At 36.8% G+C, this 25,478-nt stretch overlaps 1 protein-coding gene across 9 annotated transcripts in view; it reads right to left on the reverse strand.

Annotated features, from left to right (window-relative positions):
- The window catches only part of FASTKD1 (FAST kinase domains 1), a 54,502-nt gene that overhangs the window by 22,985 nt on the left and 6,039 nt on the right, over nucleotides 1–25,478 (reverse strand). For 5 of the 9 annotated variants that reach the window (XR_007408625.1, XR_007408624.1, XR_007408626.1 and 2 more), the window contains exons 1-5: nucleotides 23,180–23,304; nucleotides 19,831–20,346; nucleotides 18,007–18,075; nucleotides 4,511–4,636; nucleotides 2,147–2,545 (exon numbers count right to left, since the gene is read on the reverse strand). Coding sequence is in view for 6 of the 9 variants with exons in the window: in XM_025460087.3 (XP_025315872.1) it covers nucleotides 2,147–2,545; nucleotides 4,511–4,636; nucleotides 18,007–18,075; nucleotides 19,831–20,165 (929 nt within the window). In the remaining 3 variants the exon portion in view is untranslated. Of the gene's footprint in view, nucleotides 1–2,146; nucleotides 2,546–4,510; nucleotides 4,637–18,006; nucleotides 18,076–19,830; nucleotides 20,347–22,928; nucleotides 23,110–23,179; nucleotides 23,305–25,478 lie in introns of those variants that run through there. The other 4 variants (XM_049106242.1, XM_025460089.3, XM_049106243.1 and 1 more) reach the window with 4 other exon arrangements.

A 25,478-nucleotide genomic window follows, 5' to 3' on the forward strand; every position in this document is an offset into this window, starting at 1 on the left:
CAAACATTTCAAACTCAGCTTCTGCTCAAAGCTTTTCCTAGCCATTTATGTTCACATTTTTCTCTCCTTTTCCTACTGTCTCTATCACTAATTTGAGTACTTATGCATAATGTATTCCAACGTCATGGTATTTAAACATTTTAATTATATATACATTTCTATCCTCCCAATTGGAATTTAAATTCCATAAAGGCAAGGACTCAGTGAAATTCAACTTTTGTACTGCTTTAGCACATGAGATTTCAGTAGTACTTGGTGACCAAAAAAAACAAAAAACAAAAAAACAAAAAAACAAAACTCCAATAAAAGCTTTTTAAGTAATTATCTTGTCTCCAACTTATTATTTTTTAAGATTTTATTTATTCATGACAGACAGTGAGAGAGAGAGAGAAAGAGAGAGGCAGAGACACAGGCAGAGGGAGAAGCAGGCTCCATGCAGGGAGCCTGACATGGGACTCGATCCTGGGACTCCAGGATCACGCCCTGGGCTGAAGGCAGCGCTACACCGCTGAGCCACCCGAGCTGCCCTCTTGTTCCCATCTTGATAGTCTCTTAAAACATATCCTTAAATGTCTTCATATAATTCAAAGGACCCTTAAAAATAAAACTCTCCACGAATCTTTTGCTAACAGAGTAATGATGTAGATACCTCTATTATCCAATTCCTGGAACCCCTGCATAACTGAATCCACTATCATAATTATCTCTTTGCTCATACCTAGTAATCATGTATTAATTTAATCTTTTCCCAGAAGACACGAACAGATATTTCACCAAGGAAGACTACACATGGCCAACAGGCACATGACAAAATGCTCTGCACCACTTGCCATCAGGGAAATACAAATCAAAACCACAGTGAGATACCACTTCACACCAGTGAGAATGGCGAAAATTAACAAGACAGGAAACAATAAATGTTGGAGAGGATGTGGAGAAGGGGGAACCCTCTTACACTGTTGGTGGAAATGCAAGCTGGTTCAGCCACTCTGGAAAACAGTGTGGAGGTTCCTCAAGAAGTTAAAAATAGAACTACCCTAGACCCAGGAATTGCACTACTGGGTATTTACCCCAAAGATACAGATGCAGTGAAACGATGGAACACCTGCACCCCAATGTTCATAGCAGCAATGTCCACAGCAGCCAAACTGTGGAAGGAGCCACGATGACCTTCGATAGATGAATGGATAAAGAAGATGTGGTCTATGTACATAATGGAATATTACTCAGCTATCAGAAAAGTCGAATACCCACCATTTGCTTCGATGTGGGTGGAACTGGAGGGTATTATGCTGAGTGAAGTAAGTCAATCAGAGTAGGACAATCATCATATGGTTTCACTCATATGGGGAATATAAGAAATAGTGAAAGGGATTTTAAGGGAAAGGAGGGGAACTGAGTGGGAAAAATTAGAGAGGGAAACAAACCACAAGAGACTCCTAACTCTGGGAAATGAACAAAGGGTTGCAGAAGGGGAGGTGGGCAGGGGGTTGGGGTAACTGGGTGACGGGCACTGAGGAGGGCACTTGATGAGATGAGCACTGGGTGTTATATTGTATGTTGGCAAATCGAATTTAAGTAAAAACAAATGAAAAAAAAATTAATGTTTGGCCATATTTATATCCCAAACAGTTCTATCTATATCAATATCTGGAAAAACTGGAAATTTTTAAAAGATGAAATTCACTCCAACCTGACAAGAACACATTTACTAAAATACTTAAGAAATGCCTTTGATAACAAACTTGCGGACAACACAGGATAGAATGGTCCATTGTTAGGACTATTATAATTCTAAATATTCTATACCCTCTAACTGGGGGTGGGAAAGTCTTATATCTATGTGTAGAGTCAATCATATGGCCCAGCAGGAAGAGAGAATAAAAACACACACTTGGGTATTCTCCAGAGAAAATCCATCTGCCTCATCCTTTCTTGTGTTGGCCACCACCATGGAGTTATTGGCTTTTTCTGAGAATTTAACAGCAGACCAAGCATTTGAGATGTAAATGATAACAATCAGAGAAATAATCAAGGAGCAGACATAAGAGATTATTCTCTCCTCCAGGGCTACATGGGGTGATATTTGTGCCTTCCAGAAAATAAGAAAAGAATAAGAAAAGTAAAGCATTTTTAGCTAACTTACTGTTTCTTTTCTTCAGGTCCTGCCATGGGTCCCAATGCTACAAAAAGTTTTACAAAGCCATCAGGGTGATCAAACAGAGGAATCATTTCAGTTAGCCTCTTTTTAGCCATTTTAACAAATTCAAAACTATGAAACTGCAGAGAGTGGTACAGACTAAGTATTTTACTGATGCAGTCCAAATCAAGGTGGTTCATATTGCTTAAAAACACTTTATTGCACCTTTCTAATAGTGGGTAATAACTATATTTAATATTTCGAAGAAACTGTACTATTCTTCTTGCAACGTTAACCTGGGAAGAATCTATGGTATCAAAAAGATGTTCTGTTTTGTTCACTAACTGTTGTTGAAATCGTTGTGATGTTAAAGAAGATATGCTGACCATCAATACAGACAAGGATCTACAAAGGAAAAAGATGCAAAGATTTTCACATTATTTAAGAATAAAGAACAATTCTAAGACTAAATGATTAAATATGTAAAAGAACTAGTTAAAATATTATGGGCCTTATACCACAAAAATTTTCCCTAAATATTCTTACTGGACTTGAATGCAGATCTCCTAGTAATCAAATACCTTTAGACTAAAAAAAATTATAATAATATCTTTTATTAAGTATGTATAATATATCATTCTATAGATAACTGCCTTGAACAAAAAAATTAGAGTGACATTCATTCAGAAATCACTTTGGACCAATAGCCCATGAATGCAATATTAAAAGTCTCACTTCATATTTTTGGCAGTAGACTGCACTTTGTTACTCCTTTCTCTGTACATCTGTAACTTACTAATAAAAATCTTGGCAAACTATTTCTCATTAATAAATGACTTCATACTTTTTAATGTCTCATGCTAGTAATATATGACAGTACTGAACATAAGGTAGCATTAATATTTCTTCACTAAAAAAAAACTTTTAAGGAACATAAATCACTCTTCCAAGCATTGAGGGAGACATCAAAATTACAAGGGTGAGGTCCCTGCTTTCAAAAAACAGGTCTTACATAATACAAAAATCAGAAAACTACAAATACAAGAATGCACCCATAATGAATAAGGAATGCAAAATGGAAAAGACATATAACAAATGTTCATGGATGATAATTATAAAACATCTACAGAAAAGATGTAAAAATGTAAATATAAAACTATCACATCCATTAGGATAGAGACTGCATTTATTTTTGTTTCCAAATTTCTTCAATCTCTCCAATAAAATAAATATATTTTAAAAACCCAGTCGTACAATATTTTGATTTCTCTGCTCAAATATTTCATGTTAATATTAAGCAGGATTAATTAGTAACTTAACATTGCTATTTCATGTAACCATAAACCACCCTGAAATGTTTTTTTTTTTTTTTTAGTTGTATGTATATTTTTAATTGCAGTTTAGAGTAGGGGAATGTCCGAAGATTTTATTAGATTCTCAAAGGGTCTATAATTTTTTAAAGTTAAAAAAATTTACACTGATCTTTATTATCTCTGCTTTTCCAAGGTACTTTGCCGTTATGTATGTAAAAATATATATAACATAGAATTTACCATTTTAAACATTTTTAAGTGTACAGTTCAGTGGCATTAAGTATATTCACATTATTGTGCAAAGGTCATCACTATCCACCTGCAAATCTTTCCCATCCTCTCAAACTAAAACTTCTTACCCATTTAAACATTTAACCCTCAATTCTTCACCCTATCAGCCCCTAGCAATAACCATTCTACTTTCTGTTTTCATGAATTTGACTACTCTGGGAAGTCATTTAAGTGGAATCATACAGTATTTGTCCTTTTGTGTTTAGTTTATTTCACTTGGCATAATGTCATCTATGTTGTAGCATGTGTCAGAATTGCCTTCTATTTTAATGCTGAATAATATCCCATTGTAGGCATATACCACATTTTGATTGTCCATTCATCTTTCAATGGACATTTAGGTTATTTCTACCTTTTTACTCTTATGACTAATGCTGCTATGAACACTGATGTCTGGTACAGACTGAAATGTGTCCCCGCTAAACTCCATATATTAAAGTCCTAGTCTTCAATATGACTGTATTTGGAGATGGGGTATTTAAGAAGGTAATTAAAGTTAAATAAGGTCATTGGGGGCAGGAAACTTACTACCTTGCAAGTAAAGTAAAATCTCAAATATTCCACAGATCTCAACAACGTCATGTTCTACTTTATATACTTTCTAATTCCCACAGCAACATTGCGAAGTAGATTCCATAGTACTATTTTATAGATAAGGACACTGAAGTTTCAAGAGATTAAAGCTACATAGGAAGTGGCAAATCTAAGTGTGTGTGCATCCAAAGCCCAGAATCTCTCTATCATATATTTACCTAAATACATTTACCTTAAATCGTCTATGGTTTCCAGGTTCCTATGTACAATATCAGCTATTTTTCCCATTAATGGACTGTAATATAAAAGTTGATTTGCTAGGCAAGAGGAAAATTTTGACAGCACATTAATATCAAACCTATTAAAGGAAATATACAAAGGAGATTATTATTATTTACTTTCACTTAAAACACAATAAACAGTTATAAAATAAAAAGCAATAAAAATATTAATACACTGCTAATATATTACTAATTTTTTTTAAATATTTTATTTATTTATTCATGAGAGAGAGAGAGAGAGAGGCAGAGACACAGGCAGAGAGAGAAGCAGGCTCCATGCAGGGAGCCCGACGTGGGACTTGATCCCCGGTCTTCAGGATCACAGCCCGGGCTGAAGATGGCACTAAACCGCTGAGCCACCAGGACTGCCCATATTACTGACTTAAAAGGAATGTCTCTAAAATGTTGATTTTTTTATTGTTATAAAAGTAACTTATGCTATCAATTATAAAGTCAGATGCTACTAAGATTTTTTAAAGGGAAAAATCACTTGAAATTATTTAAATCATTTATCAGTTTTTTGAGGTGACAGATAAATTTCAACAGAAGGTTATACATTAACAAAACAATCAACTACTACAACTAGTCTGTGAAAAACTCCAGAATTTTTCTGTAGGAAAAACGATCCCATTTCTTCAACAAGTAAATGACAAGACAAAGAGAGGGAAGGAGAATTGTCATAGATTTTAAGACTCTTGGGGTGAGGAATTGCATGAAATCTGTTGATTACTTTCTCTGAATTCACTAAGACAAGCAAAAGGAAGTTATGCACAGCACAGTAAGTTAATGGCAAAAAACTGCAAACAACCTAAATATCTATCAAAAGTACATTGGATAGGGGTGCCTGCGTGGATCACTCAGTTAAGCATCTGCCTTTGATTCTGGTCATGATCTCTGAGTCATATGCTGTTTTAATGAACATTTTTAAAAATTTGAGCTATTGTCAACAATGACCAAATTTAACCCAAAAGCCCAGTAGTTTGGACTGCTCACAAAAGAAATATGATTATTCTCCTTATTTTCAATAAAAGATAGTTAAAGAGAATGCAAAAAATGGAAAAGATGAAAAGACAGATGGGTTGAGGTCATGAGACTTGTGAAATCACAACTTAGTAAATGAATGTAGACTTTCTCAGCCCATAGAACTTGTTGATCCTGTTTAATTTAATCCAGCCCATATAACAAAGGCCCACAGAGCTTGCCCACATATAACTAAAATTTTAAGAATTTAACATGGTTTATGCTTTAATCAGTATCCTAAAAGGGCATAAGATGGGATAATAATTACCAGTGATGAGTCTGCTCCTGTCTACAGATAAATATCCTGTGGCTTCTTCTGTATGTTAAGTCAATCCTTTCCTTTCTTACCCTAGGTTTCTACTTGGTTTAGGAGAGCTGTTCTGTGTTTTTTTGGCAGGGGGCGGAGGGGAGGCACTTGTCACTGCATTTAGCATTATACTCTCTAGCTCCATCCATGTTGTTACAAGTGGTAAGATCTCATTATTTTTTTTATAACTGCATAATATTCCATTGCATAAATTTACTATATCTTCTTTAGCCATTCATCTGTTGATGGACACTTGGCTACTTCCATAGTTTGGCTATTATTAAATAATGCTGCTATAAATATCAGAGTGCACATATCCCTTTGAATTAATGTTTTTGTATTCTGGGGGTTAATACCCAGTGGTGCCATTACTGGATCACAGAGTGGTTCTATTTTTAACTTTTTGAGGAACCTTCATGCTGTTTTCCACAGTGGCTGCACCAGTTTACATTTCCACCAACAGCACAAGAGGGTTCCTTTTCCTGCACATCCTCACCAACATTTATTGTTTTTTGTGTTGTTGATTTCAGCCATTTCAACAGGTAGTTTTCATTGCATTCATTGTAGTTTTACTTGCATTTCCCTGATGATTTCCATGTGTCTGTTGGCCATCTGGATGTCTTCTTTGGAGAAATGTCTGTTCATGTCTTCTACCCATTTTTAATTAGATTATTTGTTTTGGAGTGTTCAGTTATTTCAATTTTTATCTATGTTGGATACTAACCCTTTATCGGAAAGGTCATTTAAAAATATCTTCTCCCATTCAGTAAGTTGCCTTTTAGTTTTGTTGATTGTTTCCTTTGCTATGCAGAAGCTTTTTATTCTGATGTAGTTCCAAATAGTTTATTTTTGCTTTGATATCCCTTGCCTCAGGAGCTGTATCTAGAAAAATGTTGCTACAGGTAATGTCAGATAAAGTACTGCCTGTGCTCCTTCAAAGATTTATATGGTTTCAGGTCTCACGTTTTGGTCTTTAATCCATTTTGAGTTTACTTTGGTATATGGTGAAAGAAAAAGAAAGTGGTCCAATTTCATTCTTTTGCATTTAAAACTCCACTTGTTGAAGAAACTGTCTTTTGCCCATTTGATATTCATTCCTCCTTCCTCAAAGATTAATTGACCATGTAATTGGTGGGTTTATTTTTGGGTTTTCTGTTCTAGTCCATTGACCTAAGCATCTAGTTTTATGCCAGTACCACAGTTTTAATTGCCATTGCTTTATAATATAACTTGAAATCTGCGGGATAACTCCAGTTTTGTTTTCCTTTTTCAAGATTGCTTTAGCTATCAGAGGTCTTTTGTAGGTCCATACAAATTTTAGGATTGTTTGTTCCAGTTCTGTGAAAAATGCTGTTGGTTTTGATAGGAATTGCATGAAATCTGTTGATTACTTTAGGTAGAATAGACATTTTAATAATATTCATTCTTCCAACCCACGAGCATGGAATGTGTTTCTTTCCATCATCTTGAATTTCCTTCATCAGTGTTTTGTAGTTTTCTCAGAGTACAAGTCTTTCACCTCTTTTAATTTTATTCCTTGATATTTTATTGGTTTTGGTGCAATTGTAAATGGGATTTTTTTTTAGATTTTATTTATTTATTCATGAGAGACAGAGAGGCAGAGACACAAGCAGAGGAGAAGCAGGTTCCCCATGGGGAGCCCGATATGGGAACCAATCCCAGGACTCTGGGACCAATACCTGAACCAAAGGCAGACACTCAACCACCGAGCCACCCAGGTGCAAATGGGGTTGTTTTCTTAATTTTACTTGCAAGTGCTTTATTATTCGTGTATAGGAAGGCAATAGGTTTCTGCACATTGATTTTGTATCCTGCAACTTTATTTGATTCATTTATCAGTTCTAGTAGTTTTTTGGTGGAGTCTTTAAGGTTTTCTATACATAGTATCATGTTATCTGCAAATTCTGAGAGTTTGCCTTGTTCCTTACAATTTGCATGTCTTTTATTTCTTTATGTTGTCTAATTGCTGTGTCTCAAACTTCTAGTACTATGTTGAGTAAAAGCAGTATTGTCTTATTCATGACCTTAAGGGCAAAGGTCTGTTTTTCACCACTAAGTATGATGTGGACTGCGGGTTTTTGATATAAGGTCTTTGTTATGTTAGACTATGTTCCCTCTAGGCCTAATTTGCAGAGGGTTTTTATCATGACTGGATGTTGTACTTTGTCAAATGCTTTTTCTGCATTTAATGAAATGATTATTTGGCTTTTATCCTTTCTTTTATTTATTTATTTTTTATAGTGATATCCTTTCTTTTATTGATGTGATGTATCACACTGATTATTTTGTGAATATTAAATCACCCTTGCATCCCAGGAATAAATTCCACTTGATCGTGATGTATGATTTTTTTAATGTATTGTTGAATTTGGTATGCAAATATTTCACTGAGAATTTCCGCATCTATACACATGAGAGATATTGGCCTGTGGTTCTTTTTTTGTGGGGTCTTTATCTGATTTGGTATCAAAGTGATATTGGCCTAAGAGAATGAATTTGGAAGTTTTCCTTCCTCTTCTATTTTTTTGGAAGAGTTTGAGAAAAATAGGTATTAATTCTTCTTTAAATGTTTGGTAGAATCCACCTATGAAGCCATTTGGTCCTGGACTCTGATTTTTAGGAGTTTTTTGATTACTGATTCAGTTTCATTTCTGGTAATCAGTCTGTTCAAATTTTCTATTCCCTCCTGCTTTAGTTTTGGTAGGCTATATGTTTCTAAGAATTTATCCACGTCTTCTAAATTGTCTAATTGGTTGGCGTGTAGGTTTTCATAATCTCGTTAAAATTGTTTCTTTTTTTTTTTTTTTTTTTATTTATGATAGTTACAGAGAGAGAGAGAGGCAGAGACACAGGCAGAGGGAGAAGCAGGCTCCATGCACCGGGAGCCCGATGTGGGATTCGATCCCGGGTCTCCAGGATCGTGCCCTGGGCCAAAGGCAGGCGCCAAACCGCTGCGCCACCCAGGGATCCCTAAAATTGTTTCTATTTCTGTGGTGTTGGTTGTTCTTTTAAAGATTTTATTTATTTTAGAGAGAGTATGAGCAGGGCAGGGGAGAAGGAGAGAAAGAATCCTAAACAGACTCCCTACTAAGTGTGGAGTCTGATGCAGGGCTCAATCCCAGAACCTCAGATTATGACCTGAGCCGAAATCAAGAATAGAACATTTAAGAGATTGAGCCACCCAGGAGCCCCCTGTGCTATTGGTTATTTCTTCTCTTTCATTAGTAATTTTGTTTATCTAGGTTCTCTCCCTCTCTCTCTGATAAGTCTGAGTAGAGGTTTATTAATTTTGTTGATCTTTTCAAAGAACCAGCTCCTGGTTTCATTGGTATGTTCTATTGCATATTTTTAGTTTCTATATCATTTATTTCTACTCTAATCTTCATTATTTCCTTCCTTTTGTTCCATTTACGTTTTGTTTGTTCTTTTTAGAGCTCCTTCAGGTGTAAGGTTAGGTTGTTTATCTGAGATTTTTCTTATTTCTCGATGTAGCCTTGTATTACTATAAACTTCCCTCTTAGAATCACTTTTGCTGCACCTCAAAGATTTTGGCAACTTGGTTTTTTTTAATTTTCATTTGTTTACATGTGATTTTTGATTTCTTGTTTGACTTCTTGGTTCACCCATTCATTATTTAGTATCATGTTATTTAACCTCCATGACTTTGTTCTCTTTGTGTTCCATGGTTTTTATTTTATTTTTTATTAAAGTATAATTGGCATATAACATTACATTAGTTTCAGGTATGCAAAATGATGAATTGATATTTATATAGACTGTGAAATGATTACCCCAGTAAGTCTAGTTTCCTCCTGTCACCATATAAAGTTACATAATACGTAACATAATATCGACTATGGTCATGATGCTGTTACATTACAACCCCAACTTAAATTTATTTTGTGACTGGAAGTTCATATCTCCTGCCCACCTTCTCCCATTTTGCCTATCCTCCAATTGCCCTCCCCTCTGGCAACCACCAATCTATTCTCTACATTTATGTTTTGTTGTTTGCTCATTTGTTTTTAGAGTCCCATATATAAATGATATCATGTATTTGTCTTTGTCTGATTTATTTCACTCGGCCTAATATCTACAAGGTCTATCCATGTGTTTACAAATAGCAAGATTTCATTCTTTTGGCGGGCTAATATTCATATATATATATTTCTCCCACATCTTCTTTATCCATTCATCCATCAGTGGACACTTTGGCTGTTTCCATGTCTTAAATATTGTAAATAATGCTGCAATGAACATAAAGGTGCATATATCCTTTGATTGGTATTATTATTTTCTCTGGATAAACACCCAGAAGTGGACTTCTTGGATCATATGGTGGTTCTATTTTTATTATGGAAGCTCCATGTTTTCCATAACAGTGTACTAATTTACATTCCCACTAACAGTGCAAGAGGGTTCCCTTTTCCCCAAATCCTCACCAACACTTGCTACTTCTTGTCCTTTTGATAATTGCCCTTCTGACAGTAGTGAGATGATAACTCATAGTGGTTTTGATTTGCATTTCTGATTATTAGTGATGTTGAGCATGTTTTCATGTCCCATTGGCCATCTGTATGTCTTCTTTGGAAAAATATTTATTCAAGTCCCCTACTCATATTTTAATCAGATTGTTATTGTTGTTATTTAGCTGTAGGTGTTCTCTATATATTTTGGATTATTAACCTCTATTCAGATACATGATTTGCAAACATCTTCTCCCATTCAGTAGGTTGCTTTTATTTTGGTGATGATTTTCTTCACTGTTCAAAATGTTTTTAGTTTAATGTAGTCTCCTTGGTTTACTTTGTTTTTGTTGCCATTGATTGCCCTTGGAGTCAGATCCAAAGAAAATATCACTACAAGTAATTTCAAGTTTAGTGCCTATGTTTTCTTTTAGGAGTTTTATGCCTTCTGGTCTTATGTTCAAGTGGTTTACTCCACTTGAGTGGAGTTTACTTTTGTGTATGGTGTAAGATAGTGGTCCAGTTTCATTCTTTTGCATGTGGCTAATTCAGTTTTCCCAGCACTATTTACTGAAGAGACTGTTCTTTCCCTATTGTATATTCTTGCCACCTTTGTCATAAATTAATTGACCATATGTTTACAAGTTTATTTGTGGGCTTTCTACGCTGCTCCATTGATCTGTGTTTTTTTGTTTTGTTTTGTTTTTTAAGAAATTCTTTTTCTTTTTAAAGATTTTATTTACTTATTCGAGAGAGAGGCAGAGACACAGGCAGAGGGAGAAGCAGGCTCCATGCAGGGAGCCCGATGTGGGACTCAATCCTGGGACTCTGGGATCATCTCCTGAGCCAAAGGCAGACACTCAACTGCTGAGCCATTCAGGCGTCCCTCTGTGTTTGTTTTTAATGCCAATAACATACTGTTCTAATTACTATAGCCTTCTAATATGCTTTGAAATTAGGGAGCTTGATGCTTTCTCTGTTCTCGAGACTGTGTTGGCTATTAGAGACTTTTTGTGGTGCCATACAAGTATTAGGATTGTTCTATTTCTGTGAAAAACCCCACTGGAATTTTGATAGAGTTGCACTGAATCTATAGGTTGCTTTGGGTAATATGGACATTTTAATAATATAAATTCTTCCAATCCATGGCCATGAATATTTTTCAATTTGTTTGTGTCCTCTTTGATTTCTTTCACCAATGTCTTAGTTTTCAGTGTCTTTCACTTCATTGTTTAAATTTATTCCTAGATATTTAATTCTTTTCAAAGCAATTATAAATGGGACTGTCCTCTTACTATGGGATTGTCCTATTCCTTCTAATTGTTTATTCTTAGTGTATAAAAGCACAACAGATTTTTAATATATTGACTTTGTATCCTGTAATTTCACTGAATTAGTTTATTAGTTCTCACAGGTTTTTGGTGGAGTCTTTAGGGTTTTCTATATATAAAAATCATGTCATCTGCAAATGGTGAGTTTTACTTCTTTACTTCTTCCTTTTCATTTTGTATGTCTTTTATTTCTTCTTTGCCTAATTGCTCTGGCTAGGACTGTATTTTTTTAAGATTTTATTTATTCACTTATTTGAGAGAAATTGAGAAGAAGGGAGGGAGAAAGAGAGAGAGAGCATATACACATGAGTTCACAAGACTGGATAGCAATCAAGGGAGAGGAAGAAGCAGGCTAACCACTAAGCAGGGAGCCCAATTCAGGGCTCAATCCCAGGACACTACAATCATAGACCTAAGCCAAACACAGACACTTAACTGACTGAGGCACCCAGGTGCTGCATAGGACTTTTAACACTATACTGAAAAAAAGTGGTAAGAGTGGGCATCTTTGTCTTACTCATCACCTTGAGGAAAAATTTTCAACTTTCCACCACTGAATACAATCTTAGCTGTGGGTATGTCATTTATGGACTTTATTATGATGAGGGACACTCTATACTTACTTTGTTGACAGTTTTTTTTTATCATAAATGGATGTTGAATTCCATCAAATGTTTTTTCTGCATCTATTAAGATTATGATATAATTTTTATCCTCCATTTTGTTAACGTGCTGTATCACATTAATTTGTGGATGTTGAACCATCCTTGCATCTTTGGAATAAATCCCCTTGACAATGGTATATGATCTTTTTAATGTATTATTGAATTTGGCTTGCTAATTTTTTAAGGATTTTTATATCTATGTTCATCAGATATACGGACTTGTAATTTTCTTTTTCTATGGTGTCCTTGTCTGCTTTTGGTTTCAGACTAATGCTAGCCTCTAAAATGAGTTTGGAAGTGTTCTCTCCTCTTCCATTTTTTGGGAGAGTTTGAGAAAAATAGGTATTAAGTCTTAAAAGAAGACTTTAATAAAATTCACCACTGAAAGCTGCTGTCTGTTCCTGGACTTTTGTTTGTTGGGAGTTTTTTAAATTACTGATTCAATCTCCTTGCTAGTAATTGGTCTATTGAGACCTTCTATTTTTTCATGATCAGGCTTGGAAGACTGTCTATTTTTAGGAATTTATCCATTTCTTCTAAGTTGTCCAATTTGTTGGTATATAATTGTCCACCACAGCCAAGATCTTATTAGCTTTTGTATCATTTTGTTATCAGGTATGATGTTCCCTCATTCATTTCTGATTTCATTTTTTAAAAAGATTTTATTTATTTATTCATGAGAGACACAGAAAGAGGCAGATATAGCCAGAGGGAGAAGTAGGCTCCCTATGGAGAGCCTGTGTAGAACTCAGTCCCAAGACCATGGAATCACGGGCTGAGCCAAAGGCAGACACTCAACCACTGAGCCACCTGGGTGGTTCCGATTTCATTTATTCAAGATCTCTTTCTTAGTAAATAGCTAAAAGTTTATCAATTTTGTTTATTTTTTTCAAAGAACCAGCTTAATTTCATTGATCTTTTCTTTTTTTAATATTTTATTTATTTGAGACAGAAAGTACAAGCAGGCAGGGAGGGACAGGAGGAGAGGGAGAAACAGTCCCTACTGAATAGGGAGCCCAATGAGGGGCTCGAGCCCCAAGATGACTTGCCCCGAAGGCAGATGCTTAACCAACTGAACCAACAAGCCACACCTCATTGATCTTTTCTATTATCTCCTTAGTCTCGTTTTCTTTTTTTAATTTGAGAAAGAGAGAAAGTACAAGTGGGGAGGAGGGGCAGAAGAGGAGAGAGAGGGAAAGAATCTCAAGCAGATTCCGTGTTGAGAACAGAGCCCAACTTAGGGGCTCAAATTCACCACCCTCAAATCACAACCTGAGCTAAAATCAAGAATTGGACACTTAACCAACTGATCTACCCAGGTGACCCTCTCTAGTCTCTTTGTCATTTACTTTTTCTCTGACCTTTGTTATGGCCTTCTTTCTACTAATTTTGGGCTTCCATTTGCTCTTTGCTTTCTAGTTCCTTTAGAAATAAAGTTAGATTATTTATTTCAGATTTTACTTATTTCTTGAAGTAGATCTGTATCACTATGAACTTCCCTGTTAAAACTGCTTTTGCTGCATCCCACAGATTTTGGAAAGCTATATTTTCATTTATCTGAGGAAAATTTGATTTTTTTTACTTTTCCTTCAATTTCTTAATTGGCCCATTGGTTGTCTGGTGGTATGTTGTTAAATCTCCACATATTTGTAATTTTTCCAACTTTTTGTGATTAATTTATACTGTCGTACCATTGCAGTCTGAAAAGATGCTTGATAGGGTTTCAATCTTCTAAAATTTCTTGAGACTTGTTCTCCCCAAACTGGTAGTCACTACAGCTGTCATCGGCTCTCCATCTGAGCCACCACCCTGCTGTGCAGCCTCCAGATACCAAAAACAAGCATACTGAGGCCACAAGAGTCAGAAGTTGGCATTAGTCCATTTATATTTAAAATAATTATAGATGGGTATGTACTCATGGTCATTTTAACTGTTTCCTGGCTGTTTTGTTGTTCTTCTCTGCTGATTTTCCCTCTTGCTCTCTTCCCTTATGATTTAATGCCTTTCTGTGGTGTTAGGATTCCAGTTTCATGATCCTTTGTATATCTACCATATGTTTTTGCTTTGTGATTTCCATTTGGCTTACATATATCAGCCTATATATAGATATACCAGTCTATTTTAAGTTGATAGGAATTTAAGTCTGAATACATTCTAAAACTCTACATTTTTACTCCCCTTACCACATTTTATGTTTTTGATGTCACATTTCTTATCTTTTTATTTAGTATATCCCTTAACTGTTATCATTATACTTAATTTTACTACTTTTGCCTTCTAACCTTCACAGTCCACTACTCTTTATATTTACCTTTAGCAGAGAGATTTTTACTTTATATGTTTTCTTGTTACCAATTGGCCTTTCTTTTCAGCGTAAAGAAGTACCTTTCATGTATCTTTTAACTCTAGTAGTGGTAAACCTGTTCAGTTTTTGCTTGTCTAGAAAACTTCCTCTCCTTCAATTCTGAACGATAATCTTCTCAGGTAGGGTATTCTTGGTTGGAAGTGTTTTGCTTTTGGCACTTTGAATATATCATGCCACTCCCTTCTGGCCTGCAAAGTTTACATTGAAAAATCTGGGAAGAGTCTTAGGGGGTTACCTTGTACATAAAAAGTTGTTTTTCTCTTGCTGCTTTTAAGACTCTCTTTTTAACTTTTGATGTTTTAATTATAATGTGTCTTGATATAAATTTCTGGGTTCATCTTATTTGGAACTCTCTGGGATTCCTAGATCTAAATATCTGTTTCCTTCCCCAGATTAGTGCAATTTTTAGATATTTTTTCTTCAAATAAGTGTTCTGTTCCTTTTTCTCTCTCTTCTCCTTCTGGAACATCTATTAGGAGAACACTGTTCCACTTAATGTAGTCCCATAGCCCTCATACAGTATCTTTACTTTTTTTTTTTTTTTTTCTTGCTGCACTGTTTGAGTGAGTTCCACTTTACCCTGGTTCCAGTCACTAGTTCTTCTGGTTCACCTAGTCTGCTGCTGAACCTCTGCAGTGTGTCTTTCAGTTCAGTTATTATATTCTTCAGTTCCAAGTCTTCTGTTTGTACTTTCTTATGTTTTCCATCTCTTTGTTGAAGTTTTATGTCCATCCATTCTTCTCCTGAGATCTCTGTTTCATTATGGTTTTTTCAGGGGTTTTATCTTCTCTCATTTAAAATATAGCCCATTGTTTTCTCACTTTTCTTTGACTTTCAATGTCTATTCTTATACATTAGGCAACATAGCTATCTTTTCAATCTTGAAGGAATCACAGGAAGACCAGGGTACTTCAGTCTGCTATCTGTGTGGTGCTTTGGGCATATCTGCCTGTCAAAAAGTCTCTGATTGGTCCAGTCCCATGGGTCTCAGAAACACAAAACTCCCTGGACACCAGAGGCAGGTGTTCAAAGGGCGTTCCCTCTGTGGACTGCCATATATGCCAGATTTGGCAGGGCCAAGGAGGAGTACCAGGCCGAGGCAAAGCTGCCTACCAGCTTTAGCAGTGTGGGGCTGTGGGGGATACTGGGTAAGGGCAAGCTGGCCCAATGGTTTGGTGGGGCAGAGCCACAGAAGTACACAAAAGCAGGGTAAACAACTTTTACAAGGTAGGAGACCACTAAAATGGTACCTGCCAGTGTTGGTGTGAGCAAGGTAGAAGAGTATAAAAATGGTGCCCACCAGTGCCTCTGGCAACAAGAGTTCCAATGGACCCTGTCCCTCTGGCAGGCACTTTAAGCTTACCCTGTAAATCCCCTTCACATATGGCTTAGGCACTTCCAAACTGCTACTTTTGTGCTGGGTTCCAAGACAAGTAAGCCTGCATGTGAACATTTTAAGAGCAGAGTCCCAGGTTCCTACAACACTTGGGTCTCCTTGATGCAAGCCCCAGTAGTTTTGTTTATTTGTTTTAAAGATTTTATTTATTTATTCATGAGAGACACACAGAGAAAGAGAGGCAGAGACACAGGCAGAGGGAGAAGCAGGCTCCATGCAGGGAGCCCAAGGTAGACTCGATCCTGGGACTCCAGGATCACGCCCTGAGCCAAAGGCAGACACTCAACTTCTGAGCCACCTAGCCATCCCATCTCCAGTAGTTTCCAAAGCCACACATTTATGAGCTCATTTCTCTGGTACAGGTCCCAAGAGCTGGGGTTCTTGATGTGGGGCTCAACCTCCTCACTCCTCAGGGATAGGCTTTATATTTGTTAGATCCCTCCCTTTGTGGGTCACTGAGTCAGGAGTGCGGACCTCAAGAGCATGTCTCTGCCTCTCCCACCTATCTCCAGGTGGCCTTGCCATGATATCTTGTGGAGTTGTTTTTCAGCTAGTCCTCGGGTCTTTTTTCAGAGACAGTTGTTTTATAGGTAGCTGTATATTTGGTGTGTCTTTGGTAGAATGAGTAGGGTCTTCCTATGTTTCCATCTTGAACCGCCTTTCTGTTCTGTGGTTTTCAAATGTTCCTTTCTTTTTCCCACTTTGATTTTCCCTTTCTTCACTAACATTTGTTTTACCCCATTAATAATGGATGTAGGCTATGCTGGGACAGCCTTTTTAACATAGGGATCTATGTTAAAAAGTTCTAAATTTTCAGAAATAGCTAAAGATTTTCCAAAATAAGGTCTGTTGCTATCTCCCCTTTTTTATAAGTGGAGTTTCTCATATTCTTATATAGTATGAATAATATAGTTTTGTATAGAATAGACTTCTTATAAGAACATGCTGAACAAATTTTACATTTTTCTAGATGATTACTGACTATGCCAACATACTGCAAATATAGTTGTGTACAGGAAAGAGATGTGAATTAATCCTGTTCACAGCAGCATACCTGAAAACTTCTAAGTCACATATGATTATATTCATTGCCTCTCCATAAAAAAGTGATGAACAACTACTTACAAATGCTGCTAAACAATGTTAAAAAGTTTTCCTTTCTAATAAACTGGTGTCTTCTTTTCTCCCCTATCATTCAGAGAATCTTTTTCTTTCTTTTTTTAATTTATTAAGTGAACTTTACCCCCAATATAGGCTCAAACTCGTAACTCCAAGATCAAGAATCTCATGCTCCACCAATTGAGTCAGCCAAGCACCTTGAATCTTTTCTTTCTGAAGTACAATCCTCCAGAAAAGAAGATTCAAAGAGCCAAATAGGGATGCCTGGGTGGCTCAGTTGTTGAGCATCTGCCTTTGGGTCAGGGCGTGATACCAGGTCCAGGGATGGAGTCCCACATCAGGCTCCCTGTGAGGAGCCTGCTTCTTCTCCCTCTGCCTATGTCTCTGCCTCTCTCTCTCTCTCTGTGTCTCTCATGAATAAATAAAATGTTTTCACAAAAAAAAACAAAAAGCCAAATAGCTGTTACTGCACCTTAGTTATATTTTAATTAATTATATATGTGGAAAAGCACACTGTTCCCACTGTTAATTTAAAGAGCAAATATTAGAGTTTTCTTTCTCTCTTAGGGAAAATATAAATTCCTCATTATTTTCCTTTACACAATCAAAAAACCCTCAACCCAAATGAGTTTACATTTTTTTTCAGTGAAGCTTAATTAGGTAGGCAGCAGCTCCCCATTCTTTCTCTACAAGATTTCACTGAGCTAACTTTGAATAAGATAACTGTGCTCTTAAATGATGAACCCAGAGTACTTGCCTTTCTAGTCTTCTCCATGATTCTATAACTAGTGCTTCAACCAGAAGGTCATGGGCCTCAGGAGCACACCTCAAGAAAACCAAGAGAAAATAATCTGTCATACATGAATGCTTTTAAATTACTAAAAACAATTATGCAAGTAAGAGTTATATTGCAAAAGTGAACCTCAAATTATTGTACTCTTACACAGACCTTATCTCTGGTCTATTCCCATTTCAGTATTTTGTTTTCTTGATACAATATAAAAACATCAACATTTTATTCCATGTCTCTCTCATTCTTTTATCTGTTCAATGCCTTCCACTGAACAATGAAAATGTTCAATGATACATGTTATGCTAAAAGTACACATAACGTAGGTTACTTTGCTCTGATTACAAAAATATTTTTATAGGAGAGAGTTTGTAAAATACAGAAAAACTTAAATAGGATACTAAAAATGATTTACAGGTCTGTACTCATAAATTGCCACCATCATTAATTTGGAGCATATCATTCGAGTTATCTTTTCTACACACATATGAAATACACATATTTCTTTTACATGCTTATATCCTACCCTTTTCAGTAAGTTAACATTATATTTTGGACATTTGCCCATGACACTATACATTGTTCACAACAATTTTTAAACATTGTATATTATTCCATTATGTGAATATAATATCACTTAAACACTCACCTACTTTTAGAATTTTAGTTTTTCAGCATTATAAATAACTTTGGGCTGAATATCAATGTACAATAACCTTTATATGTATCTCAGATTATTTTCTTTGGATAAATCTTAGAAGCAACCTTTTTTAGATCCAAGGGTATTTTTATAGTTTTTGATACATTCTGTACCACCAGAGCATATAAGAGTCCCACTTCTAGTATATCTTCATTAACAATGAATACTTTCTATATAACTAAACCACATAGACTATATTTTGTAGGTATAAAAATCTCTTTTAACCAATCTTAGTATCTTTATAATGTTAAGACTCTAGTTGTCTCCTAAAAATCAAAGACTTTCAGGTTGAGTCATGAAGCAAAATTGAACTACATGCTGCTTTTAAAACTTGAAAACAAAATTATATTTTACTCTTAAAATCCTTTCAGTATTAAAATATTACTTAGGAGGGAAACATAGAAATATAGTTTTTAAACAAATCCTCACCAAATAGCATTTCTCCATCTGCCTAAACAGACATGAGTCTTGTGAGGTGTTTAACCCAATGTTTTGTGGTTAAATAAATTTGGAAACTGTTTGCTTAGCTATCCATTATATACATTAACATATAAGGGCTGTGAAGAGTCCTGCAAAAAAGACTTGTTTAATTTTGTCTTATTCATCATTTTCCAAGTTAACATGAACACTGAGGAAGTAAATCTATACCGATATAGGAGTTGGATAATCATGTGAGAAAACTGCTATTTTTCCATGAATGAGACTAAGAAATAGATTACAACTTCTGTGTGTTACTTTTCTCTTATATGTCTGCTAAATACTTTCTTTAGACAATCCAGTTTTTCTGAAGGCTGGATTCCCTTGCAAACCATGAAAAATATCTTTGCTTTTTTAATGTTTTCCCAGCTCTACTGAATTATGATTAAACAAAATTGTATATAATTGTATATATTCAGGTTACACAACAGGACATTTGATATACATATACATTGTTACCATAAAGACTATCCTCTAACCATCTTAAAAGTATTAAATGATCAGGAATACTGTTTACAGAAAAAGAGTTTTCCATTTTAAAGAGATTTTTAGAAAATTAAAATATAAAAATAAACTACAATGATGTCTATAAAATCTAAAAGTATATTACTTACTGCTGTATGAAGTACAACACATTCACCAGGGTATCATCATCCATGAATTCTATTTGACTTGTAGCTAAATTATGAAGAGTAAGAAAGTGGGGATAGTCTCTGATACAGTCAACATTTTTTAAAAAGCTGGTCCTTTGCTGTTGAAACTGCCAAAGTATATTAAATGCACATTCCACTTGCTTTTCTGAAAATGTGGCTTTGTTTTTCTTAATAAGATCAAATACTTGCTCTTCATCTGTACACTTAATCATCTGGCTAATTAGTGGTTTACAACTGCAGGTTCGAAATTGAAACACTCTCCAGGAGCATGGATAAATGGCTCTTAGGCGAAGCATATTTACAAGTAATGAGTCTAAAAGAAAGGTAATTTTTCATTCACATCACAAATTTTCTTAGCTAAAGAAAACCATTTGCAACTAGTAGTCAGATGCAATATGCTGGAAAACAGGTAACTTTTTCCTTCACGTATTTTGCTTCCATTATGGTAACTCCAAATCCCATTCCAACATGCAGCTTCTGTAAAAAGATTGGTTTAACATGGTTATGCTAATATTATTAATACCAAATCAGATTCAAAATTCAAATTAGGGCAGCCTGGATGGCTCAGTGGTTTGGTGCCTGCCTTCAGCCCAGAGCGTGATCCCAAGGTCCCAGGATCGAGTCCCACATCAGGCTCCCTGCGTGGAGTCTGCTTCTCCCTCTGCCTGTGTCTTTGCCTCTGTCTCTGTGTCTCTCGTGAATAGATAAATAAAATCTTAAAAAAAATTTTGTTTCAGATTAAAGTAACAAGTTTTTTTCTGCATTAACTTCAGACCTTGTTCTTAGTCTGAAGCAAACAGCAGAACTTGGTCCAAAACTAAGTGTCCAGGAAAAGGGACTTCTTTCTGCACTCCATTAAAAAAATTTTTTTAGGGACACCTGGGTGGCTCAGTGGTTGAACATCTTCTGCCTTTGGCTCAGAGCGTGATCCTGGAGTTCCGGGATCGAGTCCCACATTGAGCTCCCTACATGGAGCCTGCTTCTCCCTCTGCCTATGTCTCTGCCTCTCTGTGTGTGTGTCTTTCATGAATAAATAAATAAAATCTTTTAAAAAAATAAAAATGTAAAAATAAATAAATAAATAATAAAATAAAATAAAAAATGTTTGTTAAATTTTACACATATACAAATACATATATTCAAATTCGACCATAAAAGCAGAAGGGAAAAAAAAAATCCTAAACTCAGAACCATCATTTTAAACAAAAGAGTCAAACTGTTTGCAATAAATAAATATATTATCTTGGGATCCCTGGGTGGCGCAGCGGTTTGGCGCCTGCCTTTGGCCCAGGGCGTGATCCTGGAGACCCGGGATCGAATCCCACGTCGGGCTCCCGGTGCATGGAGCCTGCTTCTCCCTCTGCCTGTGTCTCTGCCTCTCTCTCTCTCTGTATGACTATCATAAATAAATAAAAAATATATTTAAAAAAAATAATAAAAAAATAAATATATCATCTTAACATTTTTACAAGAAACAGTCATAATTCAGAGCCATAGTTTCTTTTTTTTTCCTCAGGATGGTGGGATCCAGTCCAGCATGGGGCTCACCCAGTCTGCTGGAGATTCTTTTCCCTCTCCCTCTCTCCCCCTCTGCTCCTCCTTCCATTTGTGTGCATGCTCTCTCTCAAATAAATAAAATATTTTTTTAAAAAATTGTTTTCAGAAAGGTAGTTTCTAGTATATCTACTTTCGAGATAATTTCTTGTTTCTTCTGGTACTCTAAAAGAATTCAAATGATTTGGTCACTACTGACCTTTGGTCAGTTTAAACCAATAAGCAAGACGATTAAAGCACCAATCAGGAAATATAAAGAAATCAAGAAATGTATCAAGACATGGTGAAGCAATTTAAGAACCAAAGATAATTATGAAAAAGGAGAATTTATTTTAAAACTATATTATAGGGCAGCCCGGGTGGCCCAGCAGTTTAGCGCTGCCTTCGGCCCAGGGCGTGACCCTGGAGACCCGGGGTCGAGTCCCACGTCGGGCTCCCGGCACGGAGCCTGCTTCTCCCTCTGCCTGTGTCTCTCTGCCTCTCTCTCTCTCTCTCTCTCTCTCTCTGTGTCTCTCATGAATAAATAAATAAATAATCTTAAAAAAAAACACATATTATAAATGTTTATATTTCTAATTGAGAAACAACAGAAAAGCTGCGACTAAAATCACAATACCTAACATTTCTGCGACATTTCACAAAGGACTTTTAAAATAGATCATCTCATTAAATTCTCTCAACTAACCTATCAGGCAGATATTGCCATTTGCATTTTACAGATAAGAAAAGCTATTTTCAAAAAGGACTTAAAAAGGGCAGCCCGGGTGGCTCGGGTGGCTCAGCAGTTTAGCGCCGCCTTCAGCCCAGGGCGTGATCCTGGAGACCCAGGATCGAGTCCCACGTCGGGCTCCCTGCATGGAGCCTGCTTCTCCCTCTGCCTGTGTCTCTGCCTCTCTCTCTCTCTCTCTCTGTGTCTCTCATGAATAAATAAATAAAATCTTTATTAAAAAAAAGGTCTAAAAAAAACTACCTTAGTACTTGTGAACTGAGACAAGCACTCAGTTATTTCTATTCTTTCAACTTGAACACCTCCTTACATCAGCAAAACCAACACTAAAAGATTGCCTCAGACTCTATGGTTATGCTGAGCTGTTTACAAGGAAAGAAAAGCAAAACGAGACAGTATTGGTACTTTGTGGCAATCAGCACAGTGCAGACGGCGTCCTGACCTCGGCCGACCTGGGTCTCACACACACAAACCCTGTCCGCAGCGAGGGTATCAAGGTTCCTCTGTCTACGATAGAAAACAGGAGCCGCTCACGGGCTGGGAGACCAAGGTGTTAGGTCTCCAGCTACGTCCCAGACAAACGGCCTTTGGAAAGTCACTTGACCAAAGGAGGGCCCTTGGGGCTGAGTGCTGGGTGCACGGTGGCACCGGATGTGAACCACGAGCATCCCCCACGCTGGGCGCACAGCCGCCCTGGACGAACCAAAGCGGCCGCCCTCGTCCCGCTCACCGCGGGCTCAGCCCGGCCCGCCCCCGAGCACCCGGGAAAATCCAATACCCGGGAGGCGGCCTCCGTTCTCGGCCAAACCCTGCACCTCGGGGCCGGAAACGTGCTGGGCGGAAGACGACCTGCCGCCCCTCCTCGGCCCTGGCTTGCAAGTGACACTCTCCCCTCAACGACCTCCAGCTCTTCTGGAGGATGCCGGGGAAGGCTGGTTAAGATGGCTCTTTCTGGTCCCCAACAAGGGACAGAACCCCCCATCCCCCCCCCCAGCTCATAGCTTGCAGCCTTTCCTCCAGAGACATCACCTCTCCGATGAAGATCCAGTCCCCAAAGCAGGTTTAAAAAAAAAAAAATGCCTGGACTGCACAGCGTGCTCAGCTTAAGGCACGTACTACACGCCCCAGAGGACGTAGCGGCGAGGCCAACGGAATGGACGTCGCTTACGCATTCGCGGGGCATTCTGGGCATTGTAGTTCCACTTTGAGAGACTTCGGGACGACCCCTTTTAAACTGCTGCAGTTATAAGTCCTTTAGGTCATTGTTTCCCAATCACCTTGGGCTTTTCTCCCAGTCCATGGAAAACTGATTTTTTGATAGTATGTAATAAAACATGGACACCTAGAAAATGAAATTTGAAAAGGTAAACATGGAAAAAACACCTGTGGATTTTTGTTTCTTGTACTATTCAGCATATATGAAATGACCATCAACTGGCTATAAAAGTAAAGTCTTACTCTCAGTTTCTGCCCTTGTGTCATGGTGAGGCCAGTCTTTGGAACCATACTTTTTTTTTTTTAAAAAACAGCTTTATTTATTGAGAAATAATTTACACACAGCATCATTTACCCATTCACATTGTACAATTCAATGCTTTTCCTAGTTTAGAGTTCTGGAGCATCACCACAATTCATTTTAGAACTTTTTAAAAGATTCATTTATTTATTCATGAGAGAATACAGAGACATAGGCAGAGGGAAAAGCAGGCTGCATGCAAGGAGCCTGATGTGGGACTCAATCCCAGAACCCCAGGATCATGCCCTGAGCCAAAGGTAGACACTCAACCACTGAGCCACCCAGGTGCCCCTAGAATATTTTTATAAGTCCAAAAAGAAATCAGCTAACCAACAGCAGTCACTTCCCCTACTTCACCCCCAACACTATAGTTAATCACTAATGGGAGAGCACAATTTGAGTAGCATTGATTTAGATTGTTTGGAACCATGTCAACTGATTACCTTGAAGACTGAGGTTGGCCTTAATGCACAGAATAGTTTCAGAAAAAACATCAGAAAAAGCATAGGGATGAAACTAGGCACTGTGTCACTATTCTTCAGTCAAAGACCTATAGTTAAAATTGGGATTACTGACCAATTGTAATGAAGAACACACTCTAAGGAATGTCAAATTAAGAAAGTGTTAGAAAGAACTTATTATGGTATTCAGTCCTGTGTTAAGTGATTTGGGGGAGGTTTAAGGGGCTTTCTCTTGAAAATTCCACTATTGAGTATCTTTTTTTTTTATTTTTTTTTATTTTTTTTTTATTGGTGTTCAATTTACTAACATACAGAATAACACCCAGTGCCCGTCACCCATTCACTCCCACCCCCCGCCCTCCTCCCCTTCTACCACCCCTAGTTCGTTTCCCAGAGTTAGCAGTCTTTATGTTCTGTCTCCCTTTCTGATATTTCCCACACATTTCTTCTCCCTTCCCTTATTTTCCCTTTCACTATTATTTATATTCCCCAAATGAATGAGAACATATAATGTTTGTCCTTCTCCGACTGACTTACTTCACTCAGCCACTATTGAGTATCTTAATAAACTTTATATATAGGGCAGGAGAAATAAAGTGAGGTTAAAGCTGTGTTTAATAAAGAGGAAGCGATCACTCATAATAGCCAGAATAGGTACCTGTTTGATCATTTTTTTTGTGATTTGAACAATGTTCTTGTTTTGGTCTCAATTCTGTATGATTATGCAATGGTCTTGTCTTGGCCTTGTCTCATGTTTGTGTTCTGTGCAATTAATTGTTCAACAGAATACCAATGCTGGGCTATGAGTGCCAGACCAGCTCCAGCAACAGTAGGACCTAAGTGATAGTGTCAGGACAGTTTCTTCACTGTTGTGCCTGTTTATCTCCTTCTTACCAGTTTGTGTAATGTAAGGAGACTGACCTAAGAAACACATACCAGAGGCCTGCCTTCCTCTGGAATCTTGCTTATGTAAGAAAAGGAAATCCTTTTTGTTTAGTCACTGTTTGCATCTTTTTTCTTTACTTGCAGTCTAGGGCATTTATAAGATATATATATTTATATATAAATCATATCTGAGAACAAAATTAAGGTAATAACTTAAGTCCATAGCCATAAAATTGTGTTGGCTAGTGATTTAAGTCATGAAGAAGTATCTTTTACAAGACCTAACAAGTAGTTAACAAAGTGTGGCTCTTAATTTCCTCCTAGCAAATGTCAATGCCCTTCAGCCAAAAATCACAAGAAGCCTGCAGTTGAGGTTTATTACTATTACTTGTTACAGCTAGGGAAAATGCACAGTGCAAGGAATCCTTTAGCTGGTCAATAAAAGAGTATTAGAAAGAACCTATTA

Source organism: Canis lupus, chromosome 36 (assembly GCF_003254725.2).
Source record: "Canis lupus dingo isolate Sandy chromosome 36, ASM325472v2, whole genome shotgun sequence".
NCBI classification, from domain to species: domain Eukaryota; kingdom Metazoa; phylum Chordata; class Mammalia; order Carnivora; family Canidae; genus Canis; species Canis lupus.